Source organism: Clarias gariepinus, chromosome 28 (genome assembly GCF_024256425.1).
Source record: "Clarias gariepinus isolate MV-2021 ecotype Netherlands chromosome 28, CGAR_prim_01v2, whole genome shotgun sequence".
Lineage (NCBI taxonomy): Eukaryota > Metazoa > Chordata > Actinopteri > Siluriformes > Clariidae > Clarias > Clarias gariepinus.
Genome location: NC_071127.1, coordinates 12,184,759 through 12,206,084, shown reverse-complemented (window position 1 = coordinate 12,206,084; position 21,326 = coordinate 12,184,759). Strand labels below are relative to the sequence as shown.

Here is a 21,326-nt window from a genome sequence, read left to right as displayed (position 1 = left end):
TTTTTTGTCATAAACTTAAAAAAAGTCATGTATTAATTGTGTTTATATTTTAGTATCTTAAATATTAAATTATTAAATATATATATATTAAAAGTATATAAATCAATTTTTCATAAATAAGATTCGATCAGGATATATCAGGTGGGCGATTCTACAGGCTATTGATGCTAATGGTATCATTAATCTACTATTCTTGCTACTAGATAATAAACATTATTGTTCATTGATTGTTTTTTCCCTTTTTTTTATTGTCTAAAAGATCAGCAAAATGTGACATTTATTATTGATTTATTCTAAGCCAACTTTTTTAAACATGCTGTATTGTTTTGATGGCTATTTATGAATAAGTAAATACATTCACACATTTTTGTTTTTTAAATTTTTCTGCTCCTGATGGTGTTTCCATTTTGCAAACGCATAAATGCAGCTTACAATAAAGCAATTTAGTGCTCTAAAACTAAAATGTCGAATCTGATGGTCAGCTTCTCCATGCAGGGCTTTTGTTCCGACTTCATTTCCTACTTTTCTTTTCCATCTCCCGATCCAAAGAACTTTATCATTGATTAAGTCACCATTTGTTTTTTGTCATTTGTGCTGCACTTGACATTTATCATTTTTCAATGTTCAACTCTGACATTTTCTCTCCTCTAATTGCACATTCATTTACTTTTTTTTCTCATTACTTTATAATTTTTTAATGATGCTAGCTTTAAGGGGTCAGGTATTTTTATTTTCCCCAGCCATGATTAAATCACGCTGATTACACTGTTAACCTGTTCACTAACCTCTTATTATAATCACGCAATGTTTGCTTCGCCCTGATTGCTATTGTCTTGGACCCACAAAGAAATCATTGGTCAATCGATGACTGCTTTGTCCTTTTTGGACCATTAACAAGCACTCAATGAGCCATGGAGGAAAGCTTGGGCCACATTTCAACATGTTTATGATGGGTTTTACTGTAGCGGATGCACTTTCTCACAAACAGTATGCACTTTGCTCTGAACATGGATCAGTGGAGTTAGTTTATTTTCAGAGATAAAATATTTTTAAATAGTAATTTCTCGGCTGGGGGTCATCGCCAAATCCCCTGTACAGAAGAATGGAGAAAACTTTGTAGCTTGATGGTATCCAAGCATCAGTTAAAAACTGGAATGTGTGCATTAGTGTTGCAGGGGATTATTTAGAGAAATAAAAGGGAGTTTTTATTTTTTTATTTTATATTTTGAAACAAAGTGTATCTTAATACTTTATACTGAGTCTTGATGTACAAGATGTATTTGTCATATTCAGCACAATGTTAATTTCATATTAATTAATAATTAGGTTCATAAATAAAATTTGCAATATTATATCATTTTTATCCCCCCCTCCCCGATTTTTTTTAAGTTCATCATCATCCTGAATATATATATATATATAATTCCGAAATTATATTTCCTGGGCTGGGCTGATTCTTCACCATTCTTAGCATCATTGATACCCCATGTATCTACTTAGACTTTGGCTGATTGTGGGGTGCACAGGTGTCTTTATGAAAGCTAACGACCTCAAACAGGTGCTACTAATTTAGAATCATGAGCAGAGTGTAGCTGGACTATTTAAAAGCAAAATAACAGGTCTTTGAGGGTCAGAAATCTGGCTGATAAGCAAGTGATCAAATACTTATTGACCTCACTGTATATATATATATAAATATTTTTATATATTTTTGTAAAGCAATGTGAAAAACCTTCCAGACCTTTCATAAGCACTGTTCATATTGCTAGTGATTGAAATCAGGATAAAACATTCAGCATGAGTCACTTTTAAAGAAGTGGCTTTAGCGGTGAGTCATTTATTCCTTAAAAAGTGAACAGCACTATAGTGTTAAGCAAGGCTTTCTCTCCTCCTCTTGCTTCCTCAGTTACGAGAGCATCTTGCGAAGGGTCAGAGGACCCTGGCAGGGGAGGGCATGTCTCAGATCGTGAGGAGTCTCCTGGAGTTAATGTCCCGCCACAGCTATTATAGCGGTGACCTCTTATTCTCCGTGGAGATTCTCCGAAATGTGACGGACACCTTCAAGCGAGCAACCTACATCCCAGCTCCCGACGACGTGCAGGTGAAGCACACACTCTCACAACTTATAACATAAAACATATTTATATATAATAATAATAATAATAATAATAATACTTATTATTATTATTATTATTATTATTTTTATTATTATATTTTTTCCTCATCCTGTTTGGCTTTTCTGTTCGGCAGAAATTTTTCCAGATAGTCAGCTTAATGTTGGACATGGATAATCTTCAAAAATGGGAAGAAGCTCACCAGGTAATTTTCGTAACCTTCCTAAGTTATAAATACACATACGTGCCTGCTCATGAATACAATTTATAATTGCTTCTGCAAATTAGTTTCACTTGTGTCCCTTAATTTTCTCTTTGGGTTACTAAAGTCACTGCTGCTGACACAGAACAGATTAATGAAGGCTGAATCATATGTGCGGAGCCTGACTGCTGTGTAATGAGACCTACACGTTCAAAGCTGTTACTTTGGGGTGTGCTAGGATTCAGGCCACCATCTGGACTCATAACCTTACACAGGTTGCACTGTGTCTGCCTGATTACACAACACTTGTGTGCGTCCAGATATACACCCTATCCTATCTATCTGTCTGATGTAGCCGCAGTGGCTGAGCTGCATTATTGGAAGTTGTTTAGTCTTGAGTTTGTTAGCACCTTATACACACTACAACACAAAAAATTACATTTGCAAGGAAACATATCTCAAATATCTTGAATCCATTAACATGTATTCACACTTTCTTTTTGTGTGATCAAATGTTTATTTAAAAGGAACAATCAAATCTGAAATATTGAATTTAAAATTGAATAGGCATGAAAAGAAGTCACAAAATATACCTACATACATGCACATACATACACAAGTATGTCAAACTAAAATGTAAATGTACTTTCAAGAAGAAATAAAGGGAAAATAAGGACCCCTACCCATCCAGTCCACCCGTACCCACGGAACCCAACAGGGCACACAAAACAAATAACATGTAACAAGAGAAAAGACGAGCAAGGCATTCTCGTGCATCCCTGCTCAAAAGAACACATAGACACAGAAAGAGACGTACGCACATACTGTATGCCCATTAAAATGGAACCAGAGGGAAATAAATACATAAAATGAATGAATTCACAATACGTGATGACAGTTAAGGGCAAAAGGTCATGCCAGTAAATCTTTTAGAGATTCAGCTGTATGTTGCCAAATGCATAGACTCTTTTCAGTAGCTCCATGTAGGTCAGCTTTTAAAAAAGTCAGAATCCTACGTGATGATATTGCCTGATATTTAGCACCTGGAAGGATTTCTATCAAATCACAATCATCCTTTTAGCAGCTGTCAGGCCCGCTAATACAATACCCTTGTTCAATCTGGTGATATTTATTTCTGACAAATCAGTCAGGATCATGACTGACACAGTCGCTGGCACTGGCACTGCCACAATATCCGACAATGCAACATCAGGCCGTGTGGGCAGTCAAGGTATGTTTATTTCTGCTCTTAAAGACACATAGGACTCCATGGGTTGTGCCACTGTAGGAATTCATACTTACGCCAATCTCTTAGGAAATATCCAACATTATATGTCATTGTTATTGCATTGTGATCAGCCAGGATTTATTAAGTCAAGACTTGCTTCTCATAATGGTAGACGATTGTGTTGTGTAATTAACACATAAAAGGTCCATTTGTAGTGCTGTTCCTTGATGCCAGGTCCGTTTTAGAATCTATGCGTTTTAGTACATAATTGTCTTTTATTTCATTCCCTGTCACCAGATCATCACATCAGGGCTGGGCTTTTTTTTTAAAGACTGTCCAAAAATAAATAAATAAATAAATAAATAAAAATAAATTTAAGCCACCTCCCTTTCTTCATATAAAATTAAATCAAATTATATAGATTAAATGAATGAAATGGGAAATGATTTATTTATTTCTTTTTTTTTTAACTGTGGCAGCCTTCAAAGGCACTTTAAAAAATTGTACCTTTAAAAAAAAAAAAATCTCAACAGCAATCTCATTTCCCCTCTTTTCTCTCAGCATCCAGCATCACCAGTATATCAATCACCGGCCTGATCATCTGTCATCATCTGCACCTGTTTCTCACTGGTTCATGCCTTAAATAGATCATTTTTACGCTTGAATGATTCAGAGGTTTCTGTGTAAACAAACGAAATATTCCTTTTGAAACTGGTCTGATAGAGACAAAAGAGACCAAAAAAAGTTTCTTGGATTTTGAATTGAGACTTTGTTGTATTTTAAATGGAGACTTGAGGAATAGTTCCCCAGGGTCCTTAAAAATCTTTAGGACCCTTGAGGACTATTCCTCAAGTCTCCATTTAAAATAAAAGAATTTGGAGACTTTGGAGATGAAATGTGAGGTGGCTCCCAACATCTTTTGCACAGGTTTTACTATGTTTAAGCATTTATTAAAATTAATAAATAAATAAATGATCTGCTAAAAGAACATGACATTTACACAAAAAATAATAGCATACAGTATGTCTAGATAGAAGCTTAATAATGATGTGTTTTGTTTGTTTTAATTACATCATAAAAAATTACTAATAAATAATACAAAGTATGGTTGAAAAGCATTGATGATTGGCCCATTGACGACCAGGTGTACCACACACCCTGCCTTCTTTTTAGGCATGTTAAGATCTCCAATAAGTTTCGGATGCTGAACCCGCATCACACTATGATGACATTCAGTGTGATATCCCTCAATATGATGTCACTTAGGAAGTCATTAGCCGTTTTTCGGGTTATCGCAATGGCTAAACCGTTCGAGATATTAAAAATCCCTTCACAACTTTGCATCCTACTTGTCTTGAGATCATACTGGCCTGGTATGGTGGCGATCATATAAATCCTCTAGGAGGAGTATATCAAAATTGCCAATCTTAAATGTGTACGGGTTTCCCATTTACAGCTATGCAGCAAAATCTCTTGTGAAGGGTATGTGCCACGTCCAGAGCCCAGCTGCCCAGGCATCCTCATGTGTGGTGATTTACATGACTTTTTGAGCCGGATAAGATCCACAAAATGCCCCGGATGTTGGGGAAAAAAATCCCTAGAAAAATAAGATTATCCCTAGAAAGCACACATTATAATGTCATAGAGTTGACATAAGAGCAAATTTGGGAATATACAGCAGATTGCATCTTGGAACATAGCAGATTGGTACTTATGTCACTAATAAAGTTATTCCAAAGCGCTGAAAGAAGAACTGACTTACTGTATACCCTGAGCAGTTGCAGCGTGTACTGCTTGTAAACAGCATCATTTCTTCTTAATTGAATGTCTGCTCTTGTTTGTCTTAATTTGTGGATATGTGTTGTTAACTCAGAACATACATTATAGTGTAATTAAAATTAAACTTGACAGGGTAATCCCTATATTAAGTTTTACATTAGTTAGTCTTTTTACGTGTAAATTTATACATAGTTATTAGCACAAGTAGGATATGATTTATATAAAAAAAAACTTGCAGGACATTCATGCATAACAGATTCCATCCCGGCCAAAGCGAAGGACGGAATTATCTCTGTTCAGTGAATAAGATGTGCACTCTGCTACCTGTGATGTACTGAAGCTATTTTTATTCCCGTGTGAGATCTTTGCCCTGTCATGGTTCACTGAGTGTAATGGCTTAATGTTTTCTTTGTTATTACCGTACAAACTGAGAACAGCACCAAGATACATTTCTACAGAGTCTCCTTCAAAGACATGGTTTTAGTTTTTAAACGCTAGTTCAGGTCAGAACGTTTTTGTAAATAAGAATAACGAAGACGAAATCTGTCCCGATCTCAGAAAGCAAAGGGTTAAGAGTTGCATCAGGTGTAATGCAATGAAGGGAAAGGTTAAAGTTAGGTGCACTAAGAGCTGAGAAAAGCGCGTGTAGCATTTATCACCACTATTCCACTATATTCTTTTTTTGAGACTGATTGATTGAGTGCTGAATTCTTTACTTCAACACCAGCTCAGTCAATAGTGCTGTCTTCAAGGCAAATCACAGGTGCATACAGTATTAATGTGCATGTTCTAATAGGTTATTGTTTCTATAGCAACGACTAATATAGGAAGCTGGATGGCAGATGCCCCATATAAATAGATTTTAAAAATATCTGGTGAAGCTTGAGGAGATTTCTATGAGAAGTATATTTCTATAACCCTGCCATGTCGTGTTTGGAAAGAAAAAAAAAAAAAAGGAATGCAGGAATATACAAATGGTTTAAATATCCAAATGAAAAAAAAAATCTGCTTGTGCTTTAAAAACACAATTTCATTTTGGCCAATAAAAGATAAAACCAGAAGAACATACAGTATTTGTATAATAATTATATTTGGAAGAGGTGTGGGCTGGACTGGAGTGCCAATATTACATGTCAAAGAGCTCAAACAAAATGAAACAAATGAGATCTATTCCCAGAAGATGAGCAGAAAACAAGCCCATTTCAAAAAGAAAAAAAAAGAAAAAAAAAAAAAAGAAAACGTGCTTAGTGCTTCAATTATTCACTACAAACAAACTGTGCAGCCAATCTAGCCCATCTCCTGCCATCTGTTGCATATTAAAATGGATTTAATTGGTTTATAGGAAACAAAATCAGGCAAGAAATGTTAATAAAAGTTACAATTTGCTGTTCTGGCAATGCTTTCCACTCCTCTGACACACACATTTCTGATAGCAAGTGAGACGTTCTTTTTAATTTCCTACATGTTCCCTGGTAGAGACGAGACTCTGAGAAAATGAGAATTACAGTGGCAAGAGGAAATCTACAGTCATAGGAATATCACTGTGAACTAAAAAGCCATTAGGTGCATTTTCATGGATGATAATATTTCATTAATAATTTAAATAATTAGCTAATCAGAATACAAATAAATCATGTAACCACCTCAGTGGGGGCAGTCTGACCTGACCTGGCCTGATTGGAATGGATTTCCCAATCGGAAATGAGATGGGTGGTGTAAATATTAGCTATGTTATCACATGCACGGACTGTTTCTGTCTTATTAGGATGAATATATTCTTCCTGCACAAGTTTCCACCCATGTGGTCTAGAAACAAGACGTTGCTTCCATTCCTGATCAATACATTCAGTCAGAACACCTCTCTCCCACAAATTGTTGGAAAGTTGGAAGAAACTTGGGAACTTTTCTCTTCTTCTTCTTGTTCAGATTAAACACTTTCCAAGAACAGTACCATTTAGTGCATTTCCAAAAAAGAAAACAAATCATTCAGATTAAAAGCTTTAACACATCTTATCAAATTAGTGTACATTTAAACAGTTATGTTAATATCTCTAGTCAGACTTTCAATCATATTGAAAAGAATATATATTGTCCAGGTAAACCTAGCTACAGTAACTTTGCCAAAACCAGTTGTAACGGCAGATTTGTCATATACAGTATCAGTAGTTTGTAGTTAGTGTATTTATGTGCTTAGCTAAGATTTATGTTTATCTAAAACATATTTTCTTGCTCCATGCCTTGGTATGACAGACATCATGCAGATGGTTTATCTTAACATGTGTTTTTTTTTTTCCAAGGTCTCTCCAGGCGCCACGCTGCTAATGCGAGTTGTGGAAGACTTCATTCATCTCATCGGCGAAGCGCAAAAGCCTTTCCAAAGCTTTCTTGCTGTCACCACTAACCTCAGTGAGTGATCTTAGTAGCTACGTATACTGTACGGTTCAGGCTAAAGTATGATGGAATACAAAGCTTTAAATCTTTAAATTGATGCTTATAAGGTGTAATGGGATTCAAGGAAACCACCTTGAACACTCACATATGTATAAATAAAATGTACGTTTTCGCTATGATCAATAACAATGCGATATATAATGCAATATATATATGACGTGACGCCCCCTTTTTCTGTCCGGGTTAATTTTATTTTGCAGAAAAAACTAAAAAATACATAAAAATTTCTCATTTACTTGTTATACCTTCTTTACCTACTAAACCACTCTAACTTCTCCAAATTTTTAAGTTTTTCATCATTTTTCTGCTATCCGAAGTGCGAAAACACCATATGGGGGGACCGTCCTGCCTTGACTTTAGTTAGGACAACTGGTTTAAAAACACTTTAAATCAACTTAAATATATCCCTTTTCCTAGTTGGCATAATTTTAAACATGTTTTACATCCATTAACAAAACTATAAAGCATTTGCTCATATATTTCTATCATGATATACAAACGAATGTTGTCCGAATTATGTTGATTCTATCCATTTCATCCGGGGCGACCATCAACAAACCACAATTTTGGGACCTTTATTTTAAAAAACATCTCAAGGATGGGATACTGCATCAGCCAGACACAAGTGAAGACCCCCTGGAAACAACTGTATAGTAAATCAGTCTCTCTCATATAGTGAGAAAAAGCTGTTTTTTAACGGCTGAGATGTTGTAGTCACTTTTGGTCATCATGTGGGGCGACCACCCCAAAACTGTGAATTATAATTTTTTTTCCACAAATCTATATTTTGATGATAAATTTGATAGTGCTTTGTCACTAGAAGAAGCTAGTTCGGTTTCTGAGGCTAACCGTTAGCCTGTTGTCTAATTTAGCATGTGGGGCGACCACTGCTAAATGTGTTAAATGATAGATATATGTCCTATATTTGTAGTGTTCATATTCTATACATCAATTATATACATAGAGTTAATTGTTTAAGTAAAATTATTTGTATATTTTATCTTTTTTTTTCTAAATTCAGCCATTTTCCATTCCTTTTATAGGGATAAACATTTATTTTAACTGGATAATGAAGGAGACTCTGATATTATAGAATAAACTTGTGAAATAATGGTTTTCATAAAATGAAAGGGCACTAAAGTTTATCTTTCTTCATCAGTTTATCTACTTACTGATATGAGTTCAACTAGCCTTAATGATACATAAAAATGTGAATTCTGAGATATATTACGGTCACCCCAGATGACTTTTTTAGGGCTATGTTTTATTAACTTAAGTGTAAAAACACTGAAATGACAATTTTTTTACTTTTCTTTATAAAGGTATGTGTACACTACATTCCAAATGTTTAGAAAATGGCCAAACATATCAATATTTTTGGTATTTTAAAATTGGCCTATTAAAAAGTCTTATCCGTCAATGACCCATATATATATATATATAACCAATCAGTTAGCCATATATATATATATATATATATATATATATATATATACTGTATATACAAGTATATATATCCCATGTTCAGGATTAACTTATTTCACGAATTCCTAGCATAATTGAACAGCATATTTGTCACAAAATCCACTTTAAAAGTGATGTTAGACTCAACGTTACAGAATGCAATGCAGCTTTGTGACACTGTTGTACTAAGTTGTAGCACAGACTCATTTAAAGACAAAAAAATGAGATGCACAAAGGCATTAAATTAAAATCAAAAGGTGAGATAAGATCTGGTGAGATAAGATCTGGTGATCTAGATAAGATCTGGTGATCTAAACGAAAAGCTGAGATAAGATATAAGATCAATAATCTGAATAATGGCCTAATAAGAATAAAAGACTAAAACTACATAATTATTTATAGCTCGAGATTAAATATGGAATAGTTTCCTCTTGCATCATAAAACCAAGTATGGGCCAACATCTACTGTATAAAAGCAGTTTAAACTAAAGCCTTGTTTAGATTGGAATCATTTTGGAATCAGATTATGGGTTCATGTATTCTGTACAACAACAAAAAAATACTAAATCTGATTTTTGCTAATTTGAACCAAATTCACATGTGGTTTGAAATCTGTTTTATATTGTTGTGTCCCAGCCTGGACGCTCTACCCAATCAAATCAAATATTCATTATGTTGCTTACAACATGATGTGTAAGTGCACTAATCACCTGGTATGAGCATGGATCCATGGTTGCAAAACAAGTGAGAAAACGATAAAAGTATAAGTAAATAATGCAGTTTCAGTATGGAAATGGAGAATAAGAGTCGTTACCATAGCAACCAATGCAGATAGGTCGACGATGTGTCAGATATGGGTTGCCGTTCTGAACAGAGCCGAATTCAATCTGATCATCAAATGAGTCCTGATCTGTGGACGATCAGATCAGGACTGATTTTGAAAAAAAAAAAAGAATAATGTTTGCAACTAAAGATTAATGCGAGATGTTCTCAATCTTTACGCTGTTTATCTCTCTCATTAGTTATCAACATCCAGCGAGAGCCAGTGTCAGCTGTTTCCAGTGATATTAACTTTCCTATGAAGGGCAGGAGAGGGATGAAGGACTGGGCACGCTCAGCTGAAGACAAGCTCTTTATCCCTAAAGAGGTCTTCAGTCTATCCTCTGATGGTGAGTCTGAAATCTGAACTCTTATCGTCTATAGAACTCTGTTTGGTTTTCTTTTTCCTTACTTTTTCCCCCCACAATAGCCTTAATGCTATTACTTATTCTTCCTTTCACTTGTCTCTGTCTCAAAAATGTCTCACACTACCGTATCTGTCAAATTATCTTTTTACTTCCTCTGGTTGGTCCAGTTCAAGCTATGAAGGAAGGACTTTAATCACACTAAGATCCAAAGTGAGAAATCGATCACATTATGGAGGAACAGAGCATTGTGGGGATGAAAAGGGAAGGGGGGAGTCGAGGGCTAAGGTCAGAGGTCAGAAGACCACACTTATTTCTCTAGGAGCTGGGAAATTAAAGAAGAGGAGGTACTGCCAGAGCGAAAGAAAAGACCCAGTTAAAGTGAAGGTGTTAGAGATCAAGATTGAGGGGCTACACCGAATGACATGGAAAATAAAAAACCGGCCATGATGCCACTCCAGTTAACAGCTCCTCCCACTCCTCCTACAGGCTTTAAACCATTAGATCCGACAGCAGTCATCCCCACCCCCTGCTGTGGGTGATAAAATGTCCCCTTGTCCTGCACTGTGTATGTGTGATGATATGCTAGAAAGAAAGAAATGCCTTAACAGATACTGCCTTTGTTCAGATGAAAACTGTGAAAATGAAGAGGCGAATTCCATTCAGGACTTGTCAGAGCCGGTGCAGTTTTGGACCGTGATGGCCGATTGTTATCCTGACGATGTGCTGGGACTGAGCTGAGCCGCGCTCGAGGAGGGAAATATACTGTTTGAACGCTGTTTTCAGTTCCATTTATTAGTTATGGAGAAATATGTGCAGTCAAGTGCTGCAGTCTCAAGATATGATTTGAAGAAGCATATGACAGTGTTATGTCATGAAAAATAAGTGAAATTCGCCAAGCAATCTGTCGGAGTTAAAGCGGATATAACATTAATATTTGGTGGGGTGGAATGCAGAAGGATGAACATTACAAAGTGCAAGAATGAATAGAAGTTATAACTTTTGTCTAGGGTCAAGGACTGGAAAGATGAGACTTTCTTCCTTTTCTCTTTTCAACTCGGAAAGTATTTCTTTTCTAAACAAGCTATGATACAGTATGTTGCTGAGATGCTTACCCGCTTACCATCAGAGTGGCTCAAGCGTTTTTAAAAAACGCCATTTGTCCGCAAATAACAAACCCAGCCAAAATGACTTAGACTTGTTTCTGTGAATATTCTGCAAGTGGAACGCCTGATCCTTGAAAAAAAAACGATGGATGACCTGTCACCAACTTTTAGAAAAGATGCACCTGTCTGAGGAACTTCACACACAATCATTCACCAACACCGCTTGCACATTACAGGAGATATTGCCACATCCCCTGTATTGCCATAGTCTTGACCTCATTTCAAACCATCTCCACTTGTTTGGGCCATTAAAGGTGTTCCTGGGAGGCCAGAGTTCCAAAAATGAAGCCATCAGTCCTACTGTATCATGACTGAGAAACATTTACCTTGATGGTATCAAAGCACTAGAATAAGGCTTACATTTACGTTTAGGCATTTGGCAGGCGGCCTTATCCAGAGCAACTTACATTTTTATCTCATTATACATCTGAGCAGTTGAGGGTTAAGGGCCTCCTCGCTCAAGAACCCAACAGTGGCAACCTGGTGGTTATGTGGTAGATGCCTGGGACCTTCCGAGCCATAGTCCAATGCCTTAACCACTGGATGAATCAGTTCCTTATAATGAATACCTATTGCTCTTAATAAATCTAACTACATATTGACATTATGCACTTTGTAGATGTATAATATGAGCATGTACAACCTTAAAAATCTGTACATGAAGATAATTGGTATGAACATATAATAGATGTTCATTTATTCATTCATCTTCAGTAACTGCTTTACCCTGGTACCCGTCGTTCCAGAAATACTGGGCATAAGATCTTAATACACCATGGATACCGTGGTACTTTTATAGTGGAGGCAATTTAGTCTAGCTAATTCATTTACCATCATTCTTTTGGGAAATGGATGGAATGCAGAGAGCCTAAACACGAGAAGGAAATGCAAAACCCTAATAAAGACAGTAATCTCTGAAAGGATGAGGCAGCAGTTCTGCATACTACTTTGTCAAACGTCAGAAGTCGTAGTGTTGTTTTTTTTTTTTTTGAACCTTTTTAAAAGATGAGAAGTGGAAGAATCAAATGTACCATGCTCAAAGCTTAATTAGACATTAGATCTGATTAAATTCAACTCGGTGGTTTGCTTTTATTTAATTTGGCTTCTTCTGAATCAACTCACGAGTGTCAGTTGCTGTTACACCTCGTCTACTCACCATTACGGTTCTTATGCAAACTGTAAATGCCTGCTGCACCTCCTCTATCCCTCTGTCAACTTAGTTCATCTGCTGCAGGCCTGTTTTCTCCATCCTTGACATTTTCTCTAGTCGAATGTAATCCCTAGAGACTCATCTCCACACCAGATCTCAGCATGTCACAGGAAAGGAAGGGATTGAACGAAGAGTAAACAGAACGGAGAAACCAAAGGCATCATGAGAGAAACAAATGTAGCCTCATGCAAGGAAGCAAAGATAAAAGATCCATCGTAGAAACAAAGAAAAGGGTTTTTAAGGAAAGAACAAAAAAACATAATGGAAAAAAAAGCAGAAGAAAGTTGAAAGCATGCTTCATGAAGGATTGTCTACAGTTCTGGAGATCTGGACTGGTAGGTCACATCTATAAAAACCCACCTGTCTGTTTTTGAAATGTCACTAAAATTGTCCAGACTGGCTCAAAGTCCTTGTGTCAGATACCTCCTTAAATCCGGTGCTGCTTTGGTTGTATGTTGTTCTCCATCTGTCAGTCAGGTGTGGATAAAGGAACCTTAATGTCATGGGTTTTAAACTAACACAGCTGCTTCTCTGACGATTGTTCACGGCATAATGGGCATATGGCATACGTGTTGGCAGGAGAGTTATTTGTTTCTTTGGCCACTACTTTGTGGACCTTGTTGGAATAAGCCTGTCTGAAGTCTCTTTTTGTTTTTCCATGTCTCTTCTCTCATCTTATGTTTGCAGAATCGGATGAGGCTTCCTACTTCGTCATCGGAGCCATTCTTTACCGCACCCTTGGCTTTATTCTACCACCACCAAAGTAAGTGTGCGTAGGAACCCACACAAATCCTGCTTAAACCACCGATTTATAGCAACTTGTACCTAAATCTATTGTAGTTTGTTACCTTAACTGTTGAAGTGTCTGTCAAGTGTCTAAAAAGACAGAAATGAACATAAAATACGTCTACGTCTCATTGTCTATACCGCTTTATCCTTTATACAGGGTCGTGGGGGGCTTGGAACCTATCCCAGGAGACTTAGGGCATGAGGCAGAGTAGAACCTAAATGAGTGCCAATCCATCACATGCACACATTGTTACACTATGGGCAATTTGGGAATGCCAGTTAGCCTAACCTGCATGTCTTTGGACTGTGGGTGGAAACCGGAGTTCCCGGAAAAAAAACCACCAAGCACGTGAAGAAGATGCAAACTTCATGCACACAGAGAGGGAATCGAACTCGGATCCAGGATAATAGCATGCCTATTTCAACTCCCTTCTTAAGTTACGTTCAGCCTTTATTTGTCACACATACATCTTTATTCTTCACATATCCCAAGTTCTTGTTAGGAGGCAGGGGTCAGAGCGCAGGGTCAGGCATTTTACAGCGCCCCTGGAGCAGGGGGCTCAAGGGCCCAACAGCGGCAACCTACTGGAACTGGAACTCGAACCGGCGACCTTCCAATCAATAACTCAGAGCCTTAACACACTGAGCCACCAGTCTTTCTTCTACGTTTTTTTTTTACTCTAATGTTTTTTGCATTGACCTTAAAGGATTGTACCAAATTTTCAACCTATTTGAACCTCAGTTTGTAAGATTCCTGCTATTTTCATTGTAAAATACAGTGCCGTATATACAATTTGGTGTAAAAAGACATTTTCCCGGCACCGGTTTCTCTAGTGCATCCATCAAAGTTCCTTTGCAGATCTGAAATGAATTTACTGGCAAGTGCAAGTGCTTTAAAAAAAATGAAATGTCCAAAAGGTTGAGTCAAAGCTGCTCTAGCTCCTTTTACCTGGGCAAAAAGAAAGACAAAAAAACAAGATCCAGAAGATTCAATTCAATGTAATTGAGGCTGGAAAAGTATGTTGTTGATAAATGTCTTGATCCTTTTAAATTGTTATATGGTTTGGGGTTATCCAAGTAGCTGGACCAGGACATTTTACTCTGCACCATATTGAATCGTGGGAGATATTCTTCTACCAGAGATCCACATTTAGACCTGGCTCATGTTTACACGCAATCCTCAATATGTGGACTCTCACTGATTGCATTCCTGCTATAAAAAGTTGTATGTGCATATAGCTGTTAATTGAAGTGCAGTTTAATGGGTTCTCCGCGGTACAAATACAACCGACTTAAATAGTGATGCCCGAAAACTATGGAAATGAGGGATAGTCAATTAGTTAAATTGCTGGTGGCTAATAAAATTAGTAGTCTTCCCACCTCAATTGGTTACAACAAAACAATTGTTTTGGTTTTCCGCGCTTATGTTTGGAATACCGTGGCAGGCTGGGTTTTCATGTAAAGCATCAGGAATACTTTAAAGCTTTTTTTTTTTATTCTTTTAATTCAATTAAAAGTGTCATACCTCTGCTAAAACCAATCTCCATGCAAAGATTCTCCATGCTATCTATATTGTAATGTTCTCCCCGGGGTTGTATCATAAACCACTTGGCATGCGGTGCATTACTTAATCCTATAATCCGTCAAGAGACAATCTATTGTTCTCAGTACCTTCTGTTACCATTTCTCTGATATGACTAATGCATCTGTTTTATCCCCAGGGCAGAAATACTCTGTCATTGCAAGTTATAAAAATGAATAGGAGAATCTACGTTCGTCCTGAATAGATGCAACTGGCTTTGGTTAATTAAATTCCAGGCTACAAAGCTTGTCTTGGACTTGCTATGTAAAATGTAATTTTATATATATAAAATTTAATATCTATATCATTCTTATTCCACTTCTAATTCGATGGTCGTTCCTGATTTTTATTTCTTTCTACATTGTAAAACAATGCTCAAGGCATCCATAATATAGAATAATCTCCTTCGAGCAGTTGATACTACTGTAGATGTGTCTGCTACAGTACTTATGCTCTGTAAAATCTTCATAATCGCTCTAACCTAAGGTGGTTATTTTCGAGGCTGGGAACTCTAAAGAGGTAAGTTTTGGTCGGCCTTTCCTGGGAAGGTCTTTGTGAGAGCCAGTTTCATCATGGTGCTTGATGGGTTTTGCAAATGCACAATACTGTTCTTGCAGGAACTGTTCCAGAACAGCCAACCATCATGACTTAAAAAATAAAAACTGACTGTTAATGTTGTTACTTAATTACCTAATGACATATGTGTTGTTTCACAGTTCTAAAAAAAAAAAAAAGTCCAGTATGCAATAGAAATCCAAACTTGTCTAAGTTAATACTAACCCTGCACGAATGTTTCCTTGCCAAATCCTTGTGGTAACAATACAGATGAGGAAATACCATTGGTATTAGGTTGTTTTTAAAGTTTAGAATTGCTTTGTATTTTGAGAGCCACAACATCGACTACATGACATTGGGATAACGTTGCACAAATGGCCGGAACAGAATCTTGCAAACTTGGCTTATTTATACTATTTGATTTTTATCTTTCAACTAAAATACATCCTTGAAATGCTTATACTACTATTGCTATTTTTTTTTCTTTACTTTTCTTTTCTTATCACAATTGAAAACCAATCCCCTGACCGGGACTCAAACCCTGGCCATGGCTGAATGCTATCCGCTAGTCCACCAGGGACCGCTACTGCAGAGGCAAATAAATACACATGAACTGCCTTATCAAGCAAGCACAAACAGAACTTCGTAAAAGCAAATGCAGTCATGATGCACTTCACTATCCAAAAGAAAATTAAACAAAGAAATGATGCTACGAGGCATAGGATCGCAGGTTGTGGGAAGCAGTTGTGTTAGCTACGGTATGTCCAGGTCTGTCAGCTCAGTTCCATTCTCGAGACATGATTTCTGATTTCTTTTCTTTAGATATACAGTGTGTGAATGGATTAAGCTTTAAGCAGCATATTTTTTCCCCCCTTTTGGCTTTGTCTCTTTAATCCTAGGGGTTGCCACCTTTCATCATTTGATCTGCAAGATCTGGAACAGGTTTTGCACCGAATGCCCTTTCTGTCACAACCCTCCTATTTCCTAACCGGGCTTGGGACTGGCACTGCATCATTTTATTTAATTTTTTAAATAAACTGGGTTGTATAAAGCATAATGTTAAGGGTCTTGCCCAAGGACCCAAGTGTGGCGACCTGATGGTGACCCAGAGCCTCAATTACCAGATCCACCCCTGTGAGATTCAGCACTGAGTTTAGATCATTCATTATTCATTCATCATTTAATATTTAATGTATTGGCCATTTTTAAAACCTGATGTTATGCAATTTTGCAACTTAATAATAACTATATGACCTATATTTAATCCTATTATGTATTTAATCATGTTTTGCATGGCAGTAAGACCTGGGCTGCAGAGATCCTTATGTTGCATAGAGGACACGATCCAATACAAAGAAGCGTATGAGCCATGAACTAAGAGACCGAGCTCTTGTTTCAGTCAACCCCTGCAGCGCTCTTTAATCCATCCTCAAAAACCACATCAGTGCCCTTTGCCCTCACTTGAAAGTTACACCCGTCCACACTGCTCTATACTTTGATTTAGATTTTTATCCGACTCCTTAGTTCACTTGTTTACTTCTTGTTTCTGGCAAACACTCCCCTATTTTCTCCTGTTCTCTATTTGCTTTTTTTCAAGAGTTGAAGGAAAGGCCCTGCCATCCAGGTCAATATTCCTGAGGGAGTTTGCCTGTTGATAAATATGGATGGGATCGTGGCTGTTTGTTCAGTTTAAATTTGAGTCTCATTAACTTTCTCCCAAGAGCCAACTTTGTCTTTCTGTCTATCTGTCTCTTTCTCTTACCATCTCATTCACTTTTTTTTTTTTTTTTGAGAGAGAGAGAGAAAACATTTCTGCTATACACAGAACCAGTTATACAGGCACAGAAACAGACAAATGGGTAAAAAAATATAGATAATGTTAATGTTTAGAGCTGTGAAATGCATTAACTATGTAAAGAATATAATGTTATTGTAATTGGGAATGTAATCCCAAATATCACAATAAATTTGATAATATTAAAGAGTAATACAAAAATTCCATTTTTTTTCATGCTTTTCCTTCGCGGCCCCTTAAGGTGACTATAAAACAACAACGACAACAAATGTGGTTTGTCATGTAACTAAGAAACCACAGTAACAGAGTTCTTCAAGAAGTTACAAAGAGGAACAAAGAAACAGCTTTACTGACTGTAGTACTAACATTGCTCCAAAATGCTATTTTTTTTACCTAATGTACTATTTGTGGTGATTATATACTGTGTAATATATTATACAATACTGTGCAAAAGTCTTGACCCCCCCTTTCCCTTCATATAAAATAAAATAAAGTTAAAGCTGGTGGTGTAGTGGTTAGCACTGTCGCCGTGCACCTCCAGGGTCTGGGTTCGATTCCTGGCCAAACTTGATTCCCATCTCTGTGTGCATGGAGTTTGCATGTTCTCCCCATGCTTGGTGGGTTTCATCCGGGTACTCCGGTTTCCTCCCACAGTTCAAAGACATGTAGCTAATTGGCGTTCCCAAATTGCCCGTAGTAGGTGTGTGTGTGTGTGCTCTGCGATGGATTGGCACCCTGTCCAGGGTGTACCCTGCCTCGTGCCCTAAGTCTCCTGGGATAGACTCCAGGTCCCCACGACCCTGAATACAGGATAAAGCGGTATAGAAGATCAGTGGGTGATTAAGTGAATTTAAAAAATGGGAACAAATGTTTTACTGTGACAGGCTTAAATGTCCTAAAAATACAATTTAAAAATTGGTTGTTTATGTAACAACCTCAGCAGCAACCTCATTTCCCCTCTCGTCCGTTCTAACCACTCAGCATTCAGCATCACCAGTATACTAATCACTGGTCTGATCATCTGTCATCATCTACACCTGATTTTCACTGGATCATGCCTTAAGTTCAATTATTTTTTACTGATTCGCATCTGTGGCTTAACCAAAATAAACAAGTGAATAAATTCCCCTTAAACTGGTCGAGTAAAGGGACTGGACTGAAAATGAGAGCTGAAAAGATGCTAAAATAAGAGGAAAAAAAGGTCACCAGGAAGCCTGGAGAACTATTCATCTTAACTACATAAAAAAAAGGGAAAGTCTGTCTCTTTGGAAACAAAGTATGAAGAAATGATGGGTGGCTGAGGGCTTTTGCACAGTAATGTAAATCATCTATCCACAGTACTGTGTAATTTAGCAGCGATGTGGCGTCATTCACTTTTATCTCATCACTTGTTCTTCTGTCCTGTCAGAGATCCACTGGTGATCAGCTCCAAAATCTTAACCGTCACAGTGCGTCCTTTACCCAAACCCACCGAGCCTGTCGTAGTGGTGGAACTGGCACCTCTGCTGAACGTAAGTAATAATCACATCACGCAAACAAACAGCGTTAACCAAAGCAGGTCCATATTTATATAAATGCTTGTTGTACTTTAGGTATTAAGGGTGCACTATACATATGGCTCATTACCATAATCCAGGTTCCCACAAAGACTTTCTCACCTTTTAATAATAGCCTCTCTAGATAATCTTAAAATAATTATCCCTACATGAATTGATATTATGTGTGACCTATATATGCTGTATGCTTGTTAATCCATCTTAATACCTTTTATTTTGGATGAAAATATATCTTGAGAAAATAATCCTTTTTTTTTGGCACAGATGTCAATGCAGTAGAAATATGTGGCTAAATATTATAGTTAAATTATTGTTCTGTATGTCGATCAATAATATCCAGCAAGTCTTGGATTTCCAAATTCTCAAAAGGTATTTTATTATAGTAAAAGCATAGTTTATTAATATCATGTGTGCCAACAATGTGGAAATTGCATAATTTTTTTATTTTTTTTGCTATTGATATAATAACAGTGTCAGTACTTCTTTTTGTAATTTTTGGCATAAAAATAAAAAAAAAACTTTTTTTTTTTTTTTTTTTTTTTTTTTTTTGCAAAGACACATGATATAGTTTTTTGGTTTGATGATGAAACGTACCATACACAGTTGCAGGGATAGCAGAACGCTAATATGTATCAGTGTGGGCTTTGTCATAGACAATCTGAAAATCAAACATGGGTCAATAAAAATGTAAGCAAAGAAATAAACAATCAGTAAGAGAAACACACTTAGACTTCACAATAAGATAGGGACCAGATGAACAGGAGGACTAAAAAAGACGAGCTAACCAAATTGAAACACAGAAACAGATAACAAGCCCATAATATGATAGTAAGGAGAGAGGACCAAAAAGGCTCATTATGAAATCTAATCTAAAGAACATAAAGAACGAAAAACGTGAAAGTTACTCTTATGGAAAACAAAATTTGTGACATACAGCTATGATTCTTTAACTGGAAAAAAAAAAACGACAAAAATTAAGGTGTACAGCAAAAATCATTCCTTAATTAAATTAAAAAAAATCTGAGCATATATTACCTTTCTTCAAGCAATAATCAAAATGGAACACTTTATATATAAAGGATTAAAAAAAAAAATTTACAAGGGGTGTTCAAATCAAATGCAGACTTTTGATTGTGCAGAATAACAGAACACAGTTAGTGAAAACTGCCTATATTTCTCTACTGTATATAATCCCCTGCTACAGTAATGCACTTATCCCAGCGTTTCATTAGTGCTTGAATACATGAAGGTAGAACATTTCTTAGTAAGCCGGAGCCATAATCGGACTGCCTGCTTTACGTCTGAAACGCTGGCCTCCCAGGAACTCCTTTACTGGCGAAAAACATGTGGAAATGGCTTGGAGCACTGTACGGGGATGCGGCAATAACTTCCAGCCGAGTTCCGGTAATGTGGTAGTGGTGTTGGTAAATAATTGTTCCCACAAATAGATGGGTCTCTTCCACACGTTGGTGACAAGTTATTTAAGCATCAGACGTTCTATTCAATGACAGGCCACAGGAAAGACTCCTGCAATAGTCTCCAAGCCACCTCGTCCGGTATAAACATTCATGGCAGACTCTGTGGGCCCCAACTGTTTACCTCTTAATGGTTTTTATGCTCTGTTGAACTCTCTTTTCAAAGTTCTTTTCAGTTTTCCCATACGGTACTTGTTCGCTATCGGTATCGTGTAGGTGTTCAGTCTTAGATGGAGTTTACCACATGCTTTGGGCTGCATTCCCAAACATCCTGACTCCGAGAAGTCCGCTCCCCAGGGTGGGGGTCGTTACCAGCCTCACACTGTCCACAGGCTGAGTCTCCATCAGAAGGACTCAGGCAGGGCTGTATGCCACATTTCCCCGCGGCCGATAGGGAACGGGGGATTCGACGCTGGGCTCTTCCCTCTTTGCTTGCCGCCACTTGTGAAATCCTTGTTAGTTTATTTTCTTCTTCTTAGTAAAATGCTTAAATTCAGCGGCTCGTCTCATCTAATCTGAGGTCTCGTTTAGATACGTTTCCGGCCTCTTTTCTAGAGAGATCGGAAAGCACCGTTATCACCATACTATGCTTGAAGTCGTCTGTAAAGGTTTTATGTTAAATTTTACCATGTTAAGTCCCAGGTTGAATTGAATGCCTCTTGTACAAAGGTTAAATAAAAACATGGTACATACAATACTACTGTATGTGCGCAAATTTTTCCGGACAACTGAACATCAAAGAATTTACTTAAACTGTTATTTTAACTGTAGTTGTC

General features: G+C 37.0%; 1 protein-coding gene across 8 annotated transcripts in view; it reads left to right on the top strand.

Moving 5' to 3' along the window:
* Positions 1 to 21,326, top strand: part of adgrb2 (adhesion G protein-coupled receptor B2) — a 450,506-nt gene that overhangs the window by 252,825 nt on the left and 176,355 nt on the right. For all 8 annotated transcript variants that reach the window (XM_053490019.1, XM_053490013.1, XM_053490018.1 and 5 more), the window contains 6 exons: positions 1,907 to 2,101; positions 2,251 to 2,319; positions 7,621 to 7,729; positions 10,261 to 10,407; positions 13,486 to 13,561; positions 18,928 to 19,030. In XM_053490019.1, coding sequence (XP_053345994.1) covers positions 1,907 to 2,101; positions 2,251 to 2,319; positions 7,621 to 7,729; positions 10,261 to 10,407; positions 13,486 to 13,561; positions 18,928 to 19,030 — 699 coding nt within the window. The remainder of the gene's footprint in view (positions 1 to 1,906; positions 2,102 to 2,250; positions 2,320 to 7,620; positions 7,730 to 10,260; positions 10,408 to 13,485; positions 13,562 to 18,927; positions 19,031 to 21,326) is intronic.